This window comes from Habropoda laboriosa, unplaced genomic scaffold (genome assembly GCF_001263275.1).
Source record: "Habropoda laboriosa isolate 0110345459 unplaced genomic scaffold, ASM126327v1 scaffold409, whole genome shotgun sequence".
Lineage (NCBI taxonomy): Eukaryota > Metazoa > Arthropoda > Insecta > Hymenoptera > Apidae > Habropoda > Habropoda laboriosa.
The window spans coordinates 929-15,755 of NW_017100630.1; the positions used below are offsets into that span (position 1 = coordinate 929).

Here is a 14,827-nt window from a genome sequence, read left to right on the forward strand (position 1 = left end):
TGGAACCACATATGCGTTTATTTTTTCATAATACGGTAGCATTTGTTCAGACGATTTCATCAAGTCATTTATTGTTGTAAAATATTATAAATTATGTTATAAATTGGTGAGTTTCTAAGAAGTCACGTAGGCCTGAATCACTGGTTAACGACTATTACCGACATAAGTAAACGAAATTTAGTTTCTACCTACTAATGTTTAATTAAAGAAAAGTTCTCACGATTCACATTGACGTTTATAACATTCGGTAACTCGAGAAACACAAGGGGAGATAAGAAGTTGGATCTTTTTTCACAACTTGCAGCTTAATAGCCGTCAATCAGCGATTCAGACTTACTTGACTCCTTAGAAACTCGCGAATTTATAACATAATTTATAACATTTTGCAACAATAAATTACGTTAAGCTCTTGGGTAATACAGATTCAAATATTTTGCATAGTTGAACTTCATACTCGCGTTAACATTTTCATTTTTATTAAGAATGTACATATGTAAATATTTTCATGCTAATAGTGAGAAAGCATGGAATTAAGTTTCTTATAAATAAAAACTATTCGGAAATAGTAACTTTTAATTAATGTTTATACTAGCAAACGTTAATTCGAAATAATACGTATGCAAAAAGTGTATTGATTATAGTAACAACTTTGATAAAAAAAAATTTGACCTATTTCATATGATACAATTGTACATTAATAAGTAACAGATTTTTCAATTACTTTGAAAGAACAGTTGAAATGTTCAATCGTAATATTGCATTGTATGTAAATGAACATAATGCAATAAAATTGATCGAATTATAACCATAAATGAATGGGAAAAGGATTCTCCTTTCATAAAAATACCACTTTCGTACTTGTCCATGTAAATTGTGTATTTAGAGAAGATTTGTGAATTTCCTTCCTACCCGTTCTAATTCATTAAATTGAATAAATCGTTCACTCCATTAATTACGTTCATTATTGCCAGTAGGCATTATTGTCTATTAGAGTGAGTGTTGGTATAAGTGACTTTATACTTCTAGTTAATTTAGCTTGACAGCACACGGTAGAATCGATTACACCCAGTGTTTCTCATAATGACAGTTCATTTATAGATAATGAAAGTGCTCTTGTCGTATCGCTCCTTGATGTATTTAAATATTTCCATTACACACTTCAAACGGAACATTTTTTCTTCCCTCTGATAAATCAGCAACATCGAAGCAAATTCTTTCTCTGTCGGAGGACAGTCGGGAATTTTCCGATCAAGATGATTCGCAATAAGAAAAATTTTGAGAAATATCATTTTACGCGTGATACTATACCCCGATGCATAATAGATCTTGTCTCTTTGTAAGCATGCGTATCATGGTTCGATGGCCGCTGTATGAGAAATCGCGAGTTAGTCGTATAGAAAATAGTCACTTTCCAGCTTAAATATTATAATCGTACCTCATGAGAAAATGTAATAAGATAGTATAGATATCCGATGAAACTTTTTTTTATAAATATACAAATAGGAACTTTCAATTGTATGTAAAACTTGTAAGGTTACACGAGCGAATTGTTATCATGAACGAGTACATAGATGTATAATATCTAGGTGTACAATACGATGAGCATAAATCCATGCATAGGATATTCGATCTAACACCATGATATGAGCCGTTCAGTGCACAAATCGATTAACTCCACTTTTTGAAAAATCTGAAATTTAAGTGTCAAAGCACTTGGTATAGTCATAACTTTTTATATTTATAATAATTTCTCGACTTCTCATTTTATGGAGTTAATCGATTTGTGCACTGAACGGCTCATATAGAGGATAGACCACGTAAAACAGGCCACCTAATTATCTTCTTTAGCTATGATAGTACGAGAAGATATTTATATATAATTTAAATGGTTTCGAAGGGTGAATGTTATGGGAGGGAATTTTTTTGATGAAAGAAATGGCAGAAAATGGAAAGAAGTTTCGCATTTGATTTAAAATTTTAGAGACCAGTGTCATCTTAGGATATGTTATTACGCATGTTTAAATGCACATCAATGTCTGCTACGGTATACAGTAGAAGAAAATATATACGTTCATGTAAAAAAAAACATAGGTGACCTTGAGGAAAACAGAAAAACGTGTAATAATTAATGAAATTTTTTTTGCAGCCCATAGCTAGGGAAGATAATTAGATGGCCTGTTTTACGTGGCCTGTATAATTCATTGATTATAACTATTGAACGTGTTATACTGTAGTAACTGCTATGAAATATTTCATTATTCAATCCTATTAGAAATTGCTGCGTAACACGTTGAAGAAAGAAATTCTCCAAAACGCGTTTAACCCCAGAGCGGTCTTCGGGTCTTTTTTGACCCACCGCCTTTTTATATTTTCAGTGATTTTTGCTGTTATCAAGTTTACGTTCCTTAACATTATTTTAAACGTTTATTGTCTAGGTTTATATGTCGCGTTGGGAACAAAAATTGTTTCACATAAGGTCTTAGATCCTTTTTGACCCAAAAGTCTTAAGTGTACAGTCAAAACGAAGAACGCAGTAGGGTTAACAAGTAGAATAGAAATATTATTAACAGGACAATTTATCATGAAATTAAAATATAATTATTGGATACTAGAGATCATCTAACAAAGGAGGATCTCCAAGTGTAAATCGCTGATTTTTATGAAATTTACACAGGGTGTCTCACGCAAGTGCGTGGAGCTATAGTGACTCGCAAATTCGTTCACATGTCCTAAATATATGTATTCCTTTTTTTTTTTTTTTGGAAAGCACGGTCAGATTTTTCGTCTTAAAAGTATCAAACTTGAGTAGGTGTAAACAGTTAAGGTTACAGGTTAATTAATATCTTTATGTTTTAATAAAAGTTATATTTCATTTAAAAAAAAGAACATGTTGTTTGTAGATAAATATGAACAGTTACATGTATGTGTATATATGTTGGTGATTATGAAAGTGGTCTAAGTCAAATCCTTAAAAAAATTGACTTCTTTTGTGTTGCGTCGATCTGTTCATAGAAAAATAGAAATATTTTATTACATAATGAAAAAATATGTTTTAACACACCCAAAGGGAAAATTCTAAATATCTCGAAACGAAAAATATATGACTTGGGCTACTTTCATAATCACCGGCAGCACATGTAACAGTTAGATGTTAGATTATTAAAGGTGTGAGCACCTTTTGCTGCTTCGATCCGTCTTGACATACTACTTACTAATTTTTTACAATATTTTCCCATTTTATACGAACAATTTTTCGTAATTTGTCAAGATTTGTATTATTGATATTATAATCTGTTAATAATCCTGTTAATATACCCCGTAGCTGTTCTATAGGGTTTAGGTCAGGGCAGGGACAATTCTATTTTTGCAGCCATAATTCTATAATCTTTGTAGTTTTGGATCATTTTCATTTTCTTGTTATTCTTTAAATTTTCTTCCAAAATGTTAATGTATCTCGTGTATTCTACGAATATTTCTAACACCTTCAGTCATCGTGCATCCCTAGATGATAATACCTCCTCCTCCAAACCTGAGAGTAGGATAGATATGTTTCTTTTATCATTTTTCATTTGCTCCTTTCGAAATCCATCTTTTGCCATTCGATCCAAATCGAACAAAATAATATTTTCTCAAAATTCTTCACTGCAATTTTTAAATTTGTCTGTAAATTCTAATCGTGTATGGCCATGTATCTTTACGTAAGTAGTGGTTTCTTCACTTTACTCCTTCCTTTCGTTCCAAATTTTCTTTTTTGAATTATTGAAAGCTTTTAGCGTTTCTTGCATTTGCACAGTATTTTCAACTTCTCCGGAATGAATACTCCTTACAGTTTTCCGTTTTGAGGTTTCCGAGCGATTCCCCTTCGATCCTGATCGACTTCTTGGAATATTTAAATTACAAGACTGTTCTATTTTTGCAACCAGGCCAATTGAACAACTGTATTTTAAAGATATATGACGGTAGGCTAAACCTTCTTTAACAACTTAACGTTCACAACTAATCGTCCAGTAAGCGCAATTTTGTTTAATTATTTTCTTCCATTTTCCATATTGCGTTATCCTTTCTATTAAGCATGAGAAAAACGTGAGTTACAACGTTAGAAATAACGGCAAACTTATTTCTATATGCCTAGGAAATAATTAGAAAAAAAAAAAAAACAAAATTGATCATTTTTGACACACTAAGCCTAAGGGGTTAACTCTAATCTGATAGACACGTGCAAAATATTTTTATAAATATTTTTGAACAGATATATCACAGAGTTTGCCGACAAAGAGTAGGTGACATATGATACGATCAATCTCTGTATGCAATCGCTGGGGATCAGGTTAAGACATATCGTGTAAATTCCAATTCTAAAATTTCAAATCATCTGTATTTTGTAATCGAATAGATTAACAATTTTATTTTGCAACAAAGATTAACGCAAAGGTATTAATATTTAGTTTATTTGTTTAAACAGATGGGTCTTTTTAGAAACTATCTACATTAGTGGGTTTCTTATTAAAAAACACATATTTCATCCATTTAAACCAATTCCCTAATCCCACTAGCTTTCCAGATATTGGGAAAACAAATTTTTCAAGCCCAATTTTGAAGGCTATTTTCACTCCTAAATCTGGTAGTCGACATTTAAAAAAAAAAAAATGTATGTAAAATATTTTTTCATAGAAAGTTTCATAAAAATCGACGATTTACTTTTGGAAACCCTGCCCTTGTAAGACATTACATATAAATACGAAATAAAAACTGTTATAGAGGTCTGCAGCGGAGGAGAACTACCCGAAGTTGAGATTATAAGTTTGCTAGAAGAACAAATACCTAGATACCGCCTACGAGCCGATACTCTCACTCAGTTTCAAGGTAAATATGAATAAATAAATAATACGTGATTTATATCAGAAAAACAAAATTCTAAATTCTTATGACAAATAAGGAAAGTTTAATCTTCACGGTGTTTCCGTTAGAAATGAAATGAATTTTATTACAGAAAGTACAGTAAATTCTCTACAAGTATCAGTCAGTTTGGATTCTACAAGTGTCAGTATAGATGGTCCTACGCCTGTTATCCTCGCCCGCTGTCAGTCAAGCGTGTAACGCTACACCACTCGGTTTCTTTTTACGAGATTTCACGGCTGGACAATTCATAATAGAAAAATATAATTTCTTTAATTTTACTTTTTTTCATCTGAAATTTTTTTTAACATGTTGGTGAGATTTTTCTGATGAAAATGATATCAAACACGATATAATTTGAACAACATTTACTTATGTATTAATACTTATTGAATAATTAATTTAATGTCGGCCAACCTCCACGTAAAAAAAAAAGAAAAAAAAATGTAGGACCGATTCTACAAGTGTCAGTGAAATGATGGGCTGATTCTACAAGTGTCAGTCAAACGGCAGGCCAATTCTCCAACTGGCAGACAAACGGTAGGCCGGACTCTATGTAATGTAATACAGGGCGTCTGTTTATCTCAATACAGTGAAATATCTGGCGTGACAGTGAACGTGTTAATAAGTAAATGTTGTTCAAATTATGTCGTGTTTGATGTCATTTTCATCAGAAAAATCTCATCAATATGTTAAGAAAAATTTCGGGATAAAAGAACGTTCGAAAACGTAGTTCCTGACTCTACAAGTGTCAGGTTTAGATTCCTTGCGGACTGACACTTGTGGAGAATTTGCTGTACGTAGATTACATAATGTAATAATTTGAGTATAGTACTATTCAAAAAAATATTCTAGAGGTGTTATTGGCAAATAACTACAAAATTAAAAAAGTATATAGAGTGTCTGTAAAAAATTACCTAGTTTTTAATGTTAATAAAGATGTGAAAATATGCTCACTGAATGATTTTCACAAGTTGTTTTTCACACTAGTATAGTATTATCTGTTATACGTATTTCATTTTGAGGTATTTTTCTGAGTGTTCTGCGTACGTTCATTTGCTGTACAAATTAAAAACACATTCACAGTAGTTATATTTGAAAAAAATAATTAGAAGCTTTATTAGTTCGAGAAATAATAGTTTCTAGAAAAAATGATACATGAAATCAGTCGACGTTTGTCTCGAGCATGTTTTCTAATTCTTAACAACATTACGTTTAGTTTATTCCAGACTCTCTTCGTAAAATAGAATGGAAATTTCTTTTAAACAAGATATGTAATTCTCTTCTGTTTTCTGTTCATTATACTTGCTAATTGAACTGAAATATACTTAATTGTTGCAAATTATTATTCTGTAAGTATTTATAAAACTTATATTGCTTATTGTGCGTAGGATACGAAAACGCTGATTGGTATATTCCTTCACCGGCCTTAAAAACAGTTGACGCTGACTTAAAATTATCACCGGACCAAATCCGGGAAACTCTCAACTACTTCAGTAAGTAATTGTTTATATCTTTTTCTCACAATTTTCTTTATTTTCTATGGTAACTATTAAGTGAAGTGAATCGCATTTATATATATATATATGTACATATTTTAATAATCACACTATCAAGCTTACATAAGCTTCAGAATTGTAGTATTAAATGTGACGAGCATTAATTTTAAAAATAATTCAATAACTTACACAGCTAACATGCTAAACAAACAGAGTAATATTTTAACAAACTTGTTGACAAATTAGTTTGAAAAGTTAATCATTCACTTTGCAGCTAACATGCTAAATAAAGAGAGTAATATCTTAATATACTTGTTGACTTTAAGAGTGACCGATATTTTGTCCGTAATGTCGATCTTTTAATGATAAATATATGTATTTTTAAATCTTGCAAATCGTTGTGTGTTCAAAAAATGCTTTCAATTATTTCTACACTGCTACGATTTCAAGTTTTTGTATATCGTTCTAAAAGATTTATGATTGAAAAACTGTGTTTTAGCTGTTAACTTTTAAATATTTCCTTTTATACGCTTACACGGCAAATTGAAAATTGTTTATCGTCTTCATAAATCATATTTATAACTTAGTCACTCTATTCATTTTACCGATAAGGTAAAAAATTTCGACGATAAAATTGTACATTTATCGTTGTCGCACGTGTTATCGTTAATTTGCGATAATATTCTTTGATTGTTCCTGCTGCACATTCATTTATTTCTTCGAAAACGTTATTCTTGCATCCTCTTATTTTTGTTTTATCATGTCAGGTGATCATTAAAACGATCGAAGATTTCGTTCTTTTGTATATCTGCCTGCTGTATTTTTGTTTTCTATAATTTGCCAGTTGTGCACAATATTTCATACTTTAGTTAATTTTTAAAATTGAACTTTTGTTAGAATATCTTTAGTACTACATGACATTTTTTTTTTAAGTGTGAAAATATCTTCCTCCTGTCTTCAAACGTTTCTATAATATAATTATAATAAAGCATTTATTTTTGTATTTCTTGGATTATAATATTCCGTTACAAAGAATGTGTCTGTTTGAACGATACTATTCTATCTTACGTAAATGGTTAGGATTAAAATTTTATCATATAAAAACTATTTTTTCAAGATGCTATTTGCAATAACATAGGATACTTAAAAAATATTTGTTCTTTGTTTAAAATAACTTTTTGCGCCTTACTGATAACAAGTCACATGTAATTCGGCGCTCTTTCGTTGAGTATCCAATCATAACAGCCGCCCGGAAGAATTCTCAACCAATTAGAGCGCTCGTTCTCCCGGCGGTGCTGCTGGAACTTCCATAGTGTACTTTAGTCGCCGTTCGTCCTCCGCGTTGGAAAGGCGTTGTGCGTCTCTATCGTCTAATTTTTTCCATAAATGAATTGACGTTCTTTGTTGGAGTGGTTTATCCAACGAAAAGAACTGTTCAGTGAACTAAACACTATGAAGTGATAGTTGAAAGTGAATGGTTACTTTAGTGGACTTCCTGTTTATGTGTTCTTGTGTATAATTAATTTTTTGTTCGTTCTATATCGTATTGCATTTACAATCTTGTATGTAAATTTAACTTATAAGATATTTTTCGTGAGTTCATGTTGCAATGGAAATTTGATATTTCAATTATTCGTTATTCTTGTAGTAAACTCAGAAAATGAGAATTAAAATTGATTGCAAACTAAGCTGCAGTATATAATTGAAAAGTTCTTAACTTTATGTAGATTGTACAGTAAATATGACTGTTATAGTTTATAATATATTTTATAAGGAATTTGAAAAGAGATGCAGAATCTCTTTATTTAAAATTTTTGAGCGAATTACCTATATACCAACGACGTTTGAGAATTTTCTGACACATCATTTAGGTTAGGTTAAGATAACTTTCCGAATGTAATTCTTTTGTTCAATTATTGAGTTAAATTAGTTCTTATTTTTAGTGTACAAATTCACTGAAAATTCATAAAGCATATTAAAATATATCCAGTCTAAAATGCAATTGTATACTAGGTAAAAATGTTTCGTGAAACATAGATTTTAGACATGCGTATTCGAGCCTGGGTTAGGTTAGGTCCATAAGGAGTATAACATATTTTTTTAATTATATACAATAATAATTATTAAATTTGGTTATACTCCGATTATATTCGTTTAATTTAAATAATTTATTCTATTCTATAATTGAAATACTTTTTTTTACCCATTGTACTAATTTTCTTCAATGTACAGAAAATTTCATAGATCTTTACAAATCCCTGTTATATAAGTTTATAACATCTTTATATTTTTGTAAACAAGTCGCTGATAATATGATAAATTTAAGCTATGTTACCTTTTACACTGCATACGAAGGTACAAGAGGTATTTGCTCTCTGATTTAAAATTTCTTTGGGAAAATTGCAAATCGTATGCATAAACTAATTCTGCCAATTACACATATACATTATATAAAAGTATGCAAATAATAGACTTATATGACAGAGTTGCATATATCCATGGAAATTGGGTGTATGCAGCAAATGAGGAGATTGTAGAACGAAAATTGATTAACAAATAATAATCATTCGTAAATTTCGCAAATATTCACGAAGAACATGATCAAAGACGACAGTTTAGTTAAATCTTTCGTAATTTTAATTAAAATTTAAACTTCACAGTTTTTCAGTATTAGAAGAAAAAATAAATTTTTGCTCGAACATATTCAGGAAATATTTTCTTAACAAGACTAATAATTGTGCAATTCACTCGGATGGTTTGCGAATATGGAGGTCGTTTTTGTGATTTGAGAGCATAAGTGGAAACATAACGCATTCCAGCTCGCATTAATCGACGGGTATTCCTGCGCTCCGATTATTTTGCGCATCTAAACACGCCTTTATGAAGATACACTTTGGTGAATGCTGCAATACGAAGTCGTTACGCGGTCAAATTTTCAGCTGCTTCTTTTATCGTGAAAATAGAATTGTTGCTTTTACAGTAATTATATCTCATGAAAATGATTATAATTTTAAATGGCAATAAGCTTTTTCTTCTGCACTCTTTTCTTAAACAATTAAACGAATCCTAAAATGTATTTAGTTCTCTCCCCCTCCCCCGATAACGTGAAATTAAGATAAACTAAGGTAAGGCAGTGAATTGCAGTTGAATGGAAAAATGAGATTCTCAAGTTCCATTCTACTCGGTTTCCTCAAAGAATTACGTAATAACTGTTAGACTATCAATTAAGCCTCCCTTGTTAAAGAAAAATCGTGTAATTCTTTAGACACATTTCCTCTCGTATAGTTCAACGCTTTCTCATAGGAATAATTTGCAAGTTAAGTGGTATCTAGGAGAAAATGCGAAATATAATGATTTATTGTCTTCGAAACTCTACTACTTCTCTTGCCATTTTTTTTTCTTTCACACTAATTTATTGTCCCTAGTTTAATTAATAGATGTAATTAGTCAACAAGCACGAAAATTCGCCGTTATACGTTCGATTTTCATTTTAATCCTTTTAATCCTTATGGTTACTTTAAGATTCGTTGTAAAATTTCTAGAATACTTGAACTTTGCTAATTATCGAAACATGGAGGAGGGAGAGAGGGGGGGGGGGGGGTCTGATTTATTTAATTTATTATTAATTTTTCAAGCAATAAGCACAGAGATTATCTACAGCAGAGATTCCGAAAAAAATCTGATTTTTTCGTAACCACGTGACCATTCTATTTATACATACATAGCAGCGTTATAAATGTTCCGTTGTTGTTTTCCTTACGATTATATTTCGCTTTATATATTTATATTGATTACACTGGCAACTGATTAAAAATGTGTACTGATAGAAACGGTATATACGTTTGGTGTATGGTAAAGTTGCCGTTTTATCATCACTTACGTGACTGTTATCGATCGATCGATCGATCGATCGCAGGTATTATAAGTTTCGAAGGAATTGTATTCTTATCGCAGATATTATTGCGGCGCATTCTTTTGCGTCGGAATCTGAATGATTGTTTTTAAAAAAAAAAAAAAAAAATTGCGATACGTCTTCTATTGTATTTCAATATTTGTATATTTTCGATAACAGATTATCTGTGAACTATTCGTTTTGATAGAAAGAAAGCTTCAAGATTGTTTCGGGTTCACGTAAGCTTGCAAATATACCAGACTGTACAAATTAACACAGCCTCTATCGAAATTTACCGTTGCCATTAATTTACGAAAAATCATCGACCTCCTTTTTTTTTTTTTCATTATTGTTATATTAAAAGTTGTACCGCTTAATAGTGAAAATTTAAATAATTAAAGAAACAAAAGGGAAGTGAATTAAGAAAGGATAAAAGGAAAAGTAAATAGGTATATATAATGTCGATAGTGTTTTCATGAACAGTGCGGCATAGATCTTGATCGTTTAACGAATGGTTATGGGGACATGAGTAACGAATACAATCCGGACTTTCCTAAAGTTGTATGCACACGGAGAACAGATGACCGAGGAGAAACGAGCGATGATGATTTTTCGAAAGCAGCTGATAAAAGTGAGAATGTCTTGCAGGAAACGGTTAAAAATTATTCAGAAGAGAGAGTGCAAGAAATTACGGTTGAACCGGGGAAATATTCCCAGAGAATACAGGGGGATTCCCAAGTAGATTCATCTTGGCGAACAATCGAACATTCTCAGAATGATTCCGTTTCAAGAGGCAGCGAAAACCTTTCGAAACGCAACGTTGTTGGACTAGGTGGTTCTCCATGGAAAGTGGACGAAAATGTTGTAGAACGACGCAATCTCGGCGCTGCCTTCAAATTGAAAGAGACCTCTTTCGAAATACGCGAGGACAAACCGTTGCGGGGAATATATGACGATCCGTTTGGAAATTCTGAAGGGAGATACTCTTGGAAATCGGAAAATTGTTGGAGCAGTTCGCAGAAAATGAATAGAAATTTATCGAAAGGTTCGAGAGAATGTTCCCGCAGGTCTAGTCAGGGAAGTTCCGCAGAAACGAGTGAATTAGAAACATCGTGGAATTTGAGAAATAATGAGAAACATTTGTGGAGATTAGAAACAAGTTCTCCGCGAGCTCCAACATTTACAAATTTGGCTTTGAACGTATCATACGCGGGTTTAGATAGTTTCGATAGTTTGGACGCCGATTCTCCGAAGAATCTTGAGGAAGATCTGCCCGAATTCTGGGAGGATTTCAGTGTCGTCCAATGTTTGGAGGAGAAATTATCAGCGAGCGATGAAAGTACGGTGGAAGAAAGGGTTGAAGCTCTGAAGGAAGTTCTGGCAGAGACTGATATTCACGAAGGAGATGGAATTGTGTCGGATTTTTTGTTTCATGTTGCGAGAACAAAGCATGGAAAGATTTATATCAGGGTTATTAGAACAATGCTTCTTAATCGAGGTAGGATATGAATGATTTATGTTATCGATTATTTCATCTTGGCATATAGCGGACTGAATGGAAATAACTTGGCTAAACTAGTATCATTTTAAGTAAAGATGGAAAATAACAGAGACAAATGGGAAAGGTAGAAAGTTCAACGTTTGCATGATACCTTTGTAAGTAAGTCAAATTCATAATGTACATTTTACTTCTTCAATTGCTTCAAGCAATTCACTTCACCATTCGGGTTAATATCGGTTGAAGTTTAACCCTCGTTACCTTATAACAACCGAGTCAGACTCGTGACACAGATTTTGGTGAAGATGCGAGAGACACGGTTACATTGGTAACAAAAATTCATTTTAACTGTAACTTTCGTCTTAATTTACAAGACTGAGGATTACCAAATGTAATTAATCTACAACGTTAGGTGTAGAAATGAATTCTTTCCGACTGGATTCACATAATTGATTCAAAGCTATCGAGTTTCCTATTATAATATTTTAAAAATTGCAAAAGATCATCAACATAGTGGAAATTATTTTGACGATTGATCTATTTTCATTCTTTTTTAATAAAACCTTGATTGTACAGAAAAGTCGGAAAGAAGTCATTTCTACTCTTAATACATTAGCTTTTCTTATCTAGTGCGGTATTAAAACAGTAATCAGCTGAAGCATATAGTCCGCAAAGAAAAAGAAAAATGATAAATCAGAGGTAATAAATCTACCTTTTAAACAGGTAGAAGTAAAGAAAGTAATGTCGATATAACAGAAATCTGCACCTAATGGATATAGCCGGAAAATGATGTTATGTTTGTCTATCAGATGCATGAAGAAAGGAAACGCGATTTCCATCTTGTTCTGTTTAAATCGATGATCTAGTTACACTTTCATTTACCTTCGTTTGATTGTGGATATCGTTTCTGTGCTTAGAATTCGTTGACCGAGTATCAACAGCAAAATAGAAAATGTTTCGTGTGATTTACAAGTTCCGTTTTAAGTCCGAGAATTATATTATACTCTGTAGAGTTTCAATTAATTACCTTCAACGAGGCTTAGTTAAATACGTAAAATGTAAAAGAAATCTGTTAAAATCATTACGAATCGGCAAAAGGAAAGCTAGAAAAATGTAATGATGTTATAGCCTTGTGGTATTTTTATAGGTGTACTTTAGGAATAAAATTGGCATTTCTTTCTCACAGATTTATATATTTGCCGGGCTTTTTAAATAGTTCAAATTGCACTGCGAGAAGATAGTTTAGTTACTAAATTAAATTGCGTAATAGTAGGATTCTATCAGCTGTATAATATACAAACAAGGATATGCAAAATATAGAAAGGTTTGTTTACACGTTTTATCAAAAATACCCGATCAGTAGTACGATTATAAGTTTATATAACGATAGGATTTATATAAAAACAGTGGAACAGTTTTGAATCAATTCCATTTGGAAAAGGATGTCTAATTAATGCTTTAATACACAATGGATTCACTGACGAAACGAGATTAAAAATCATGAAGGACACGTCTTTTCGTCGGTTTATGCCATCATGTATTTATTGTTTGTAACATTCAGTTACATTTAAATATGAACATTTTTATTTTATTTTTTATAAAGAGTTCTTTAAAGATCAGTAATTTATATCTCAAATGGCTTCTAAAATGTTATTATTTGAATAATATAAGCACACTTTTTGTTTTATAGTACACGGAAATACTAACGTTTCAACGAAGTAAGGATTATTAAGAAAAAATTAAATGGAATCGCAAAAATCACTTGAAATTCAGTAACTTTACCTCTCAGTGTAGGATGCCGGAGATTTCTGGGAGATTATTAATAGTTCCGTCTGAATAAATCGAAGCTCACTGTAAAACTATCGAACGAATTGGATGAGAACAAGGTCAGATAGTGGACCTGCTACAGTTGGACTGGAAATAATTGAAATTCTTGCCTATAATTTTTCTCTCTGGTATTTCATAAATTAACATTAAACTGTAACATATTTCAACAAAATTTCAGCTATAATTATATTGTATAGCTAACAGTATATTAGAATAAAAAAGAACCGTTACTTTTATTCTAATAAAAAACAAATAGGTACATAAATCTTTATTCTGATAAAAATGTTTTACTGGTATAACTCTTACAATAATGTTATGACAAATTGTTTTTATTTATCAAGTAAGTCACAATTAATTTACATTTACATTTGTATGGCTTTTGGGTTTATTGTCTATCAAAAATTCAATTTACGCGGTAATTTAGAAAACGACTATTTCACTGGAAATTTTCTAGCGTTTAAATTTCCCTCGTACTATTTTCTACGCATATTGCGCGCGCAGGGTGTTCTGACAGCTATGCGACATGGCGCCGTAGTGATATTATCGTTTGTTTCGTTTCATGCTTTTTCATGTTTTTAACGATAAACAGCAATATTCCTATTCTCCGAGATACGTGAACAATTAATCGGTGTGTTAAACCGTATTTATACGAACAATTAATTACTAAACTTTAAGAACTATAAAAGAATTAGTGAAATGTGCCCGGTGTATCCTCTGACGTCAGAGGTAGAGAATTAATGTGTTGAATGGTAAGTATTTATTATGAAACTATAGCAATTATTCAGATAAATTCAAAACTTTATATTCGTTCTCGAACTTTGTCTTTCTGCAAGTTTCAACTGTCGGTTTATTCAATCTATTGTACTGCATTGTAAAATATACTTGGGCGAGAATTTTTAATTTTAAATTTGATCAACTAGTAAGTGAACTTTTTTTTAATCTATATACTTCAACATAGCAGTGTACAACGTTTTAAGTGTTTTTTTTTTATTTTTTCAATGAAAACTAATAGTTCGACCTTTTAAAGTCTACGACTCCGTGTAATCTTTGTAAAGAGACGCCATTTTTAAAAGGTTTAAGGTTTACTCTTTTTATTTTTTTATTTTTGCCTCACTAGGTGTTCGATATTTTGCTTGAAAATAATTTTAACGTAACAGTTGTTATGACTATAATGCATAACAAAAATGTGTCTATTAAGATATTTGTTTATATAAT

The 14,827-nt window shown here is 31.4% G+C and overlaps 1 protein-coding gene across 1 annotated transcript in view; it reads left to right on the forward strand.

The window, feature by feature from the left end:
• The first annotated feature begins 7,812 nt into the window (after positions 1-7,812).
• LOC108576774 (trafficking kinesin-binding protein milt) overlaps positions 7,813-14,827 on the forward strand; it is a 34,125-nt gene continuing 27,110 nt past the window's right edge. Inside the window, exons 1-2 of the mRNA XM_017939834.1 lie at positions 7,813-7,957; positions 10,689-11,785. Coding sequence (XP_017795323.1) covers positions 10,813-11,785 — 973 coding nt within the window. The 5' untranslated portion in view covers positions 7,813-7,957; positions 10,689-10,812. The remainder of the gene's footprint in view (positions 7,958-10,688; positions 11,786-14,827) is intronic.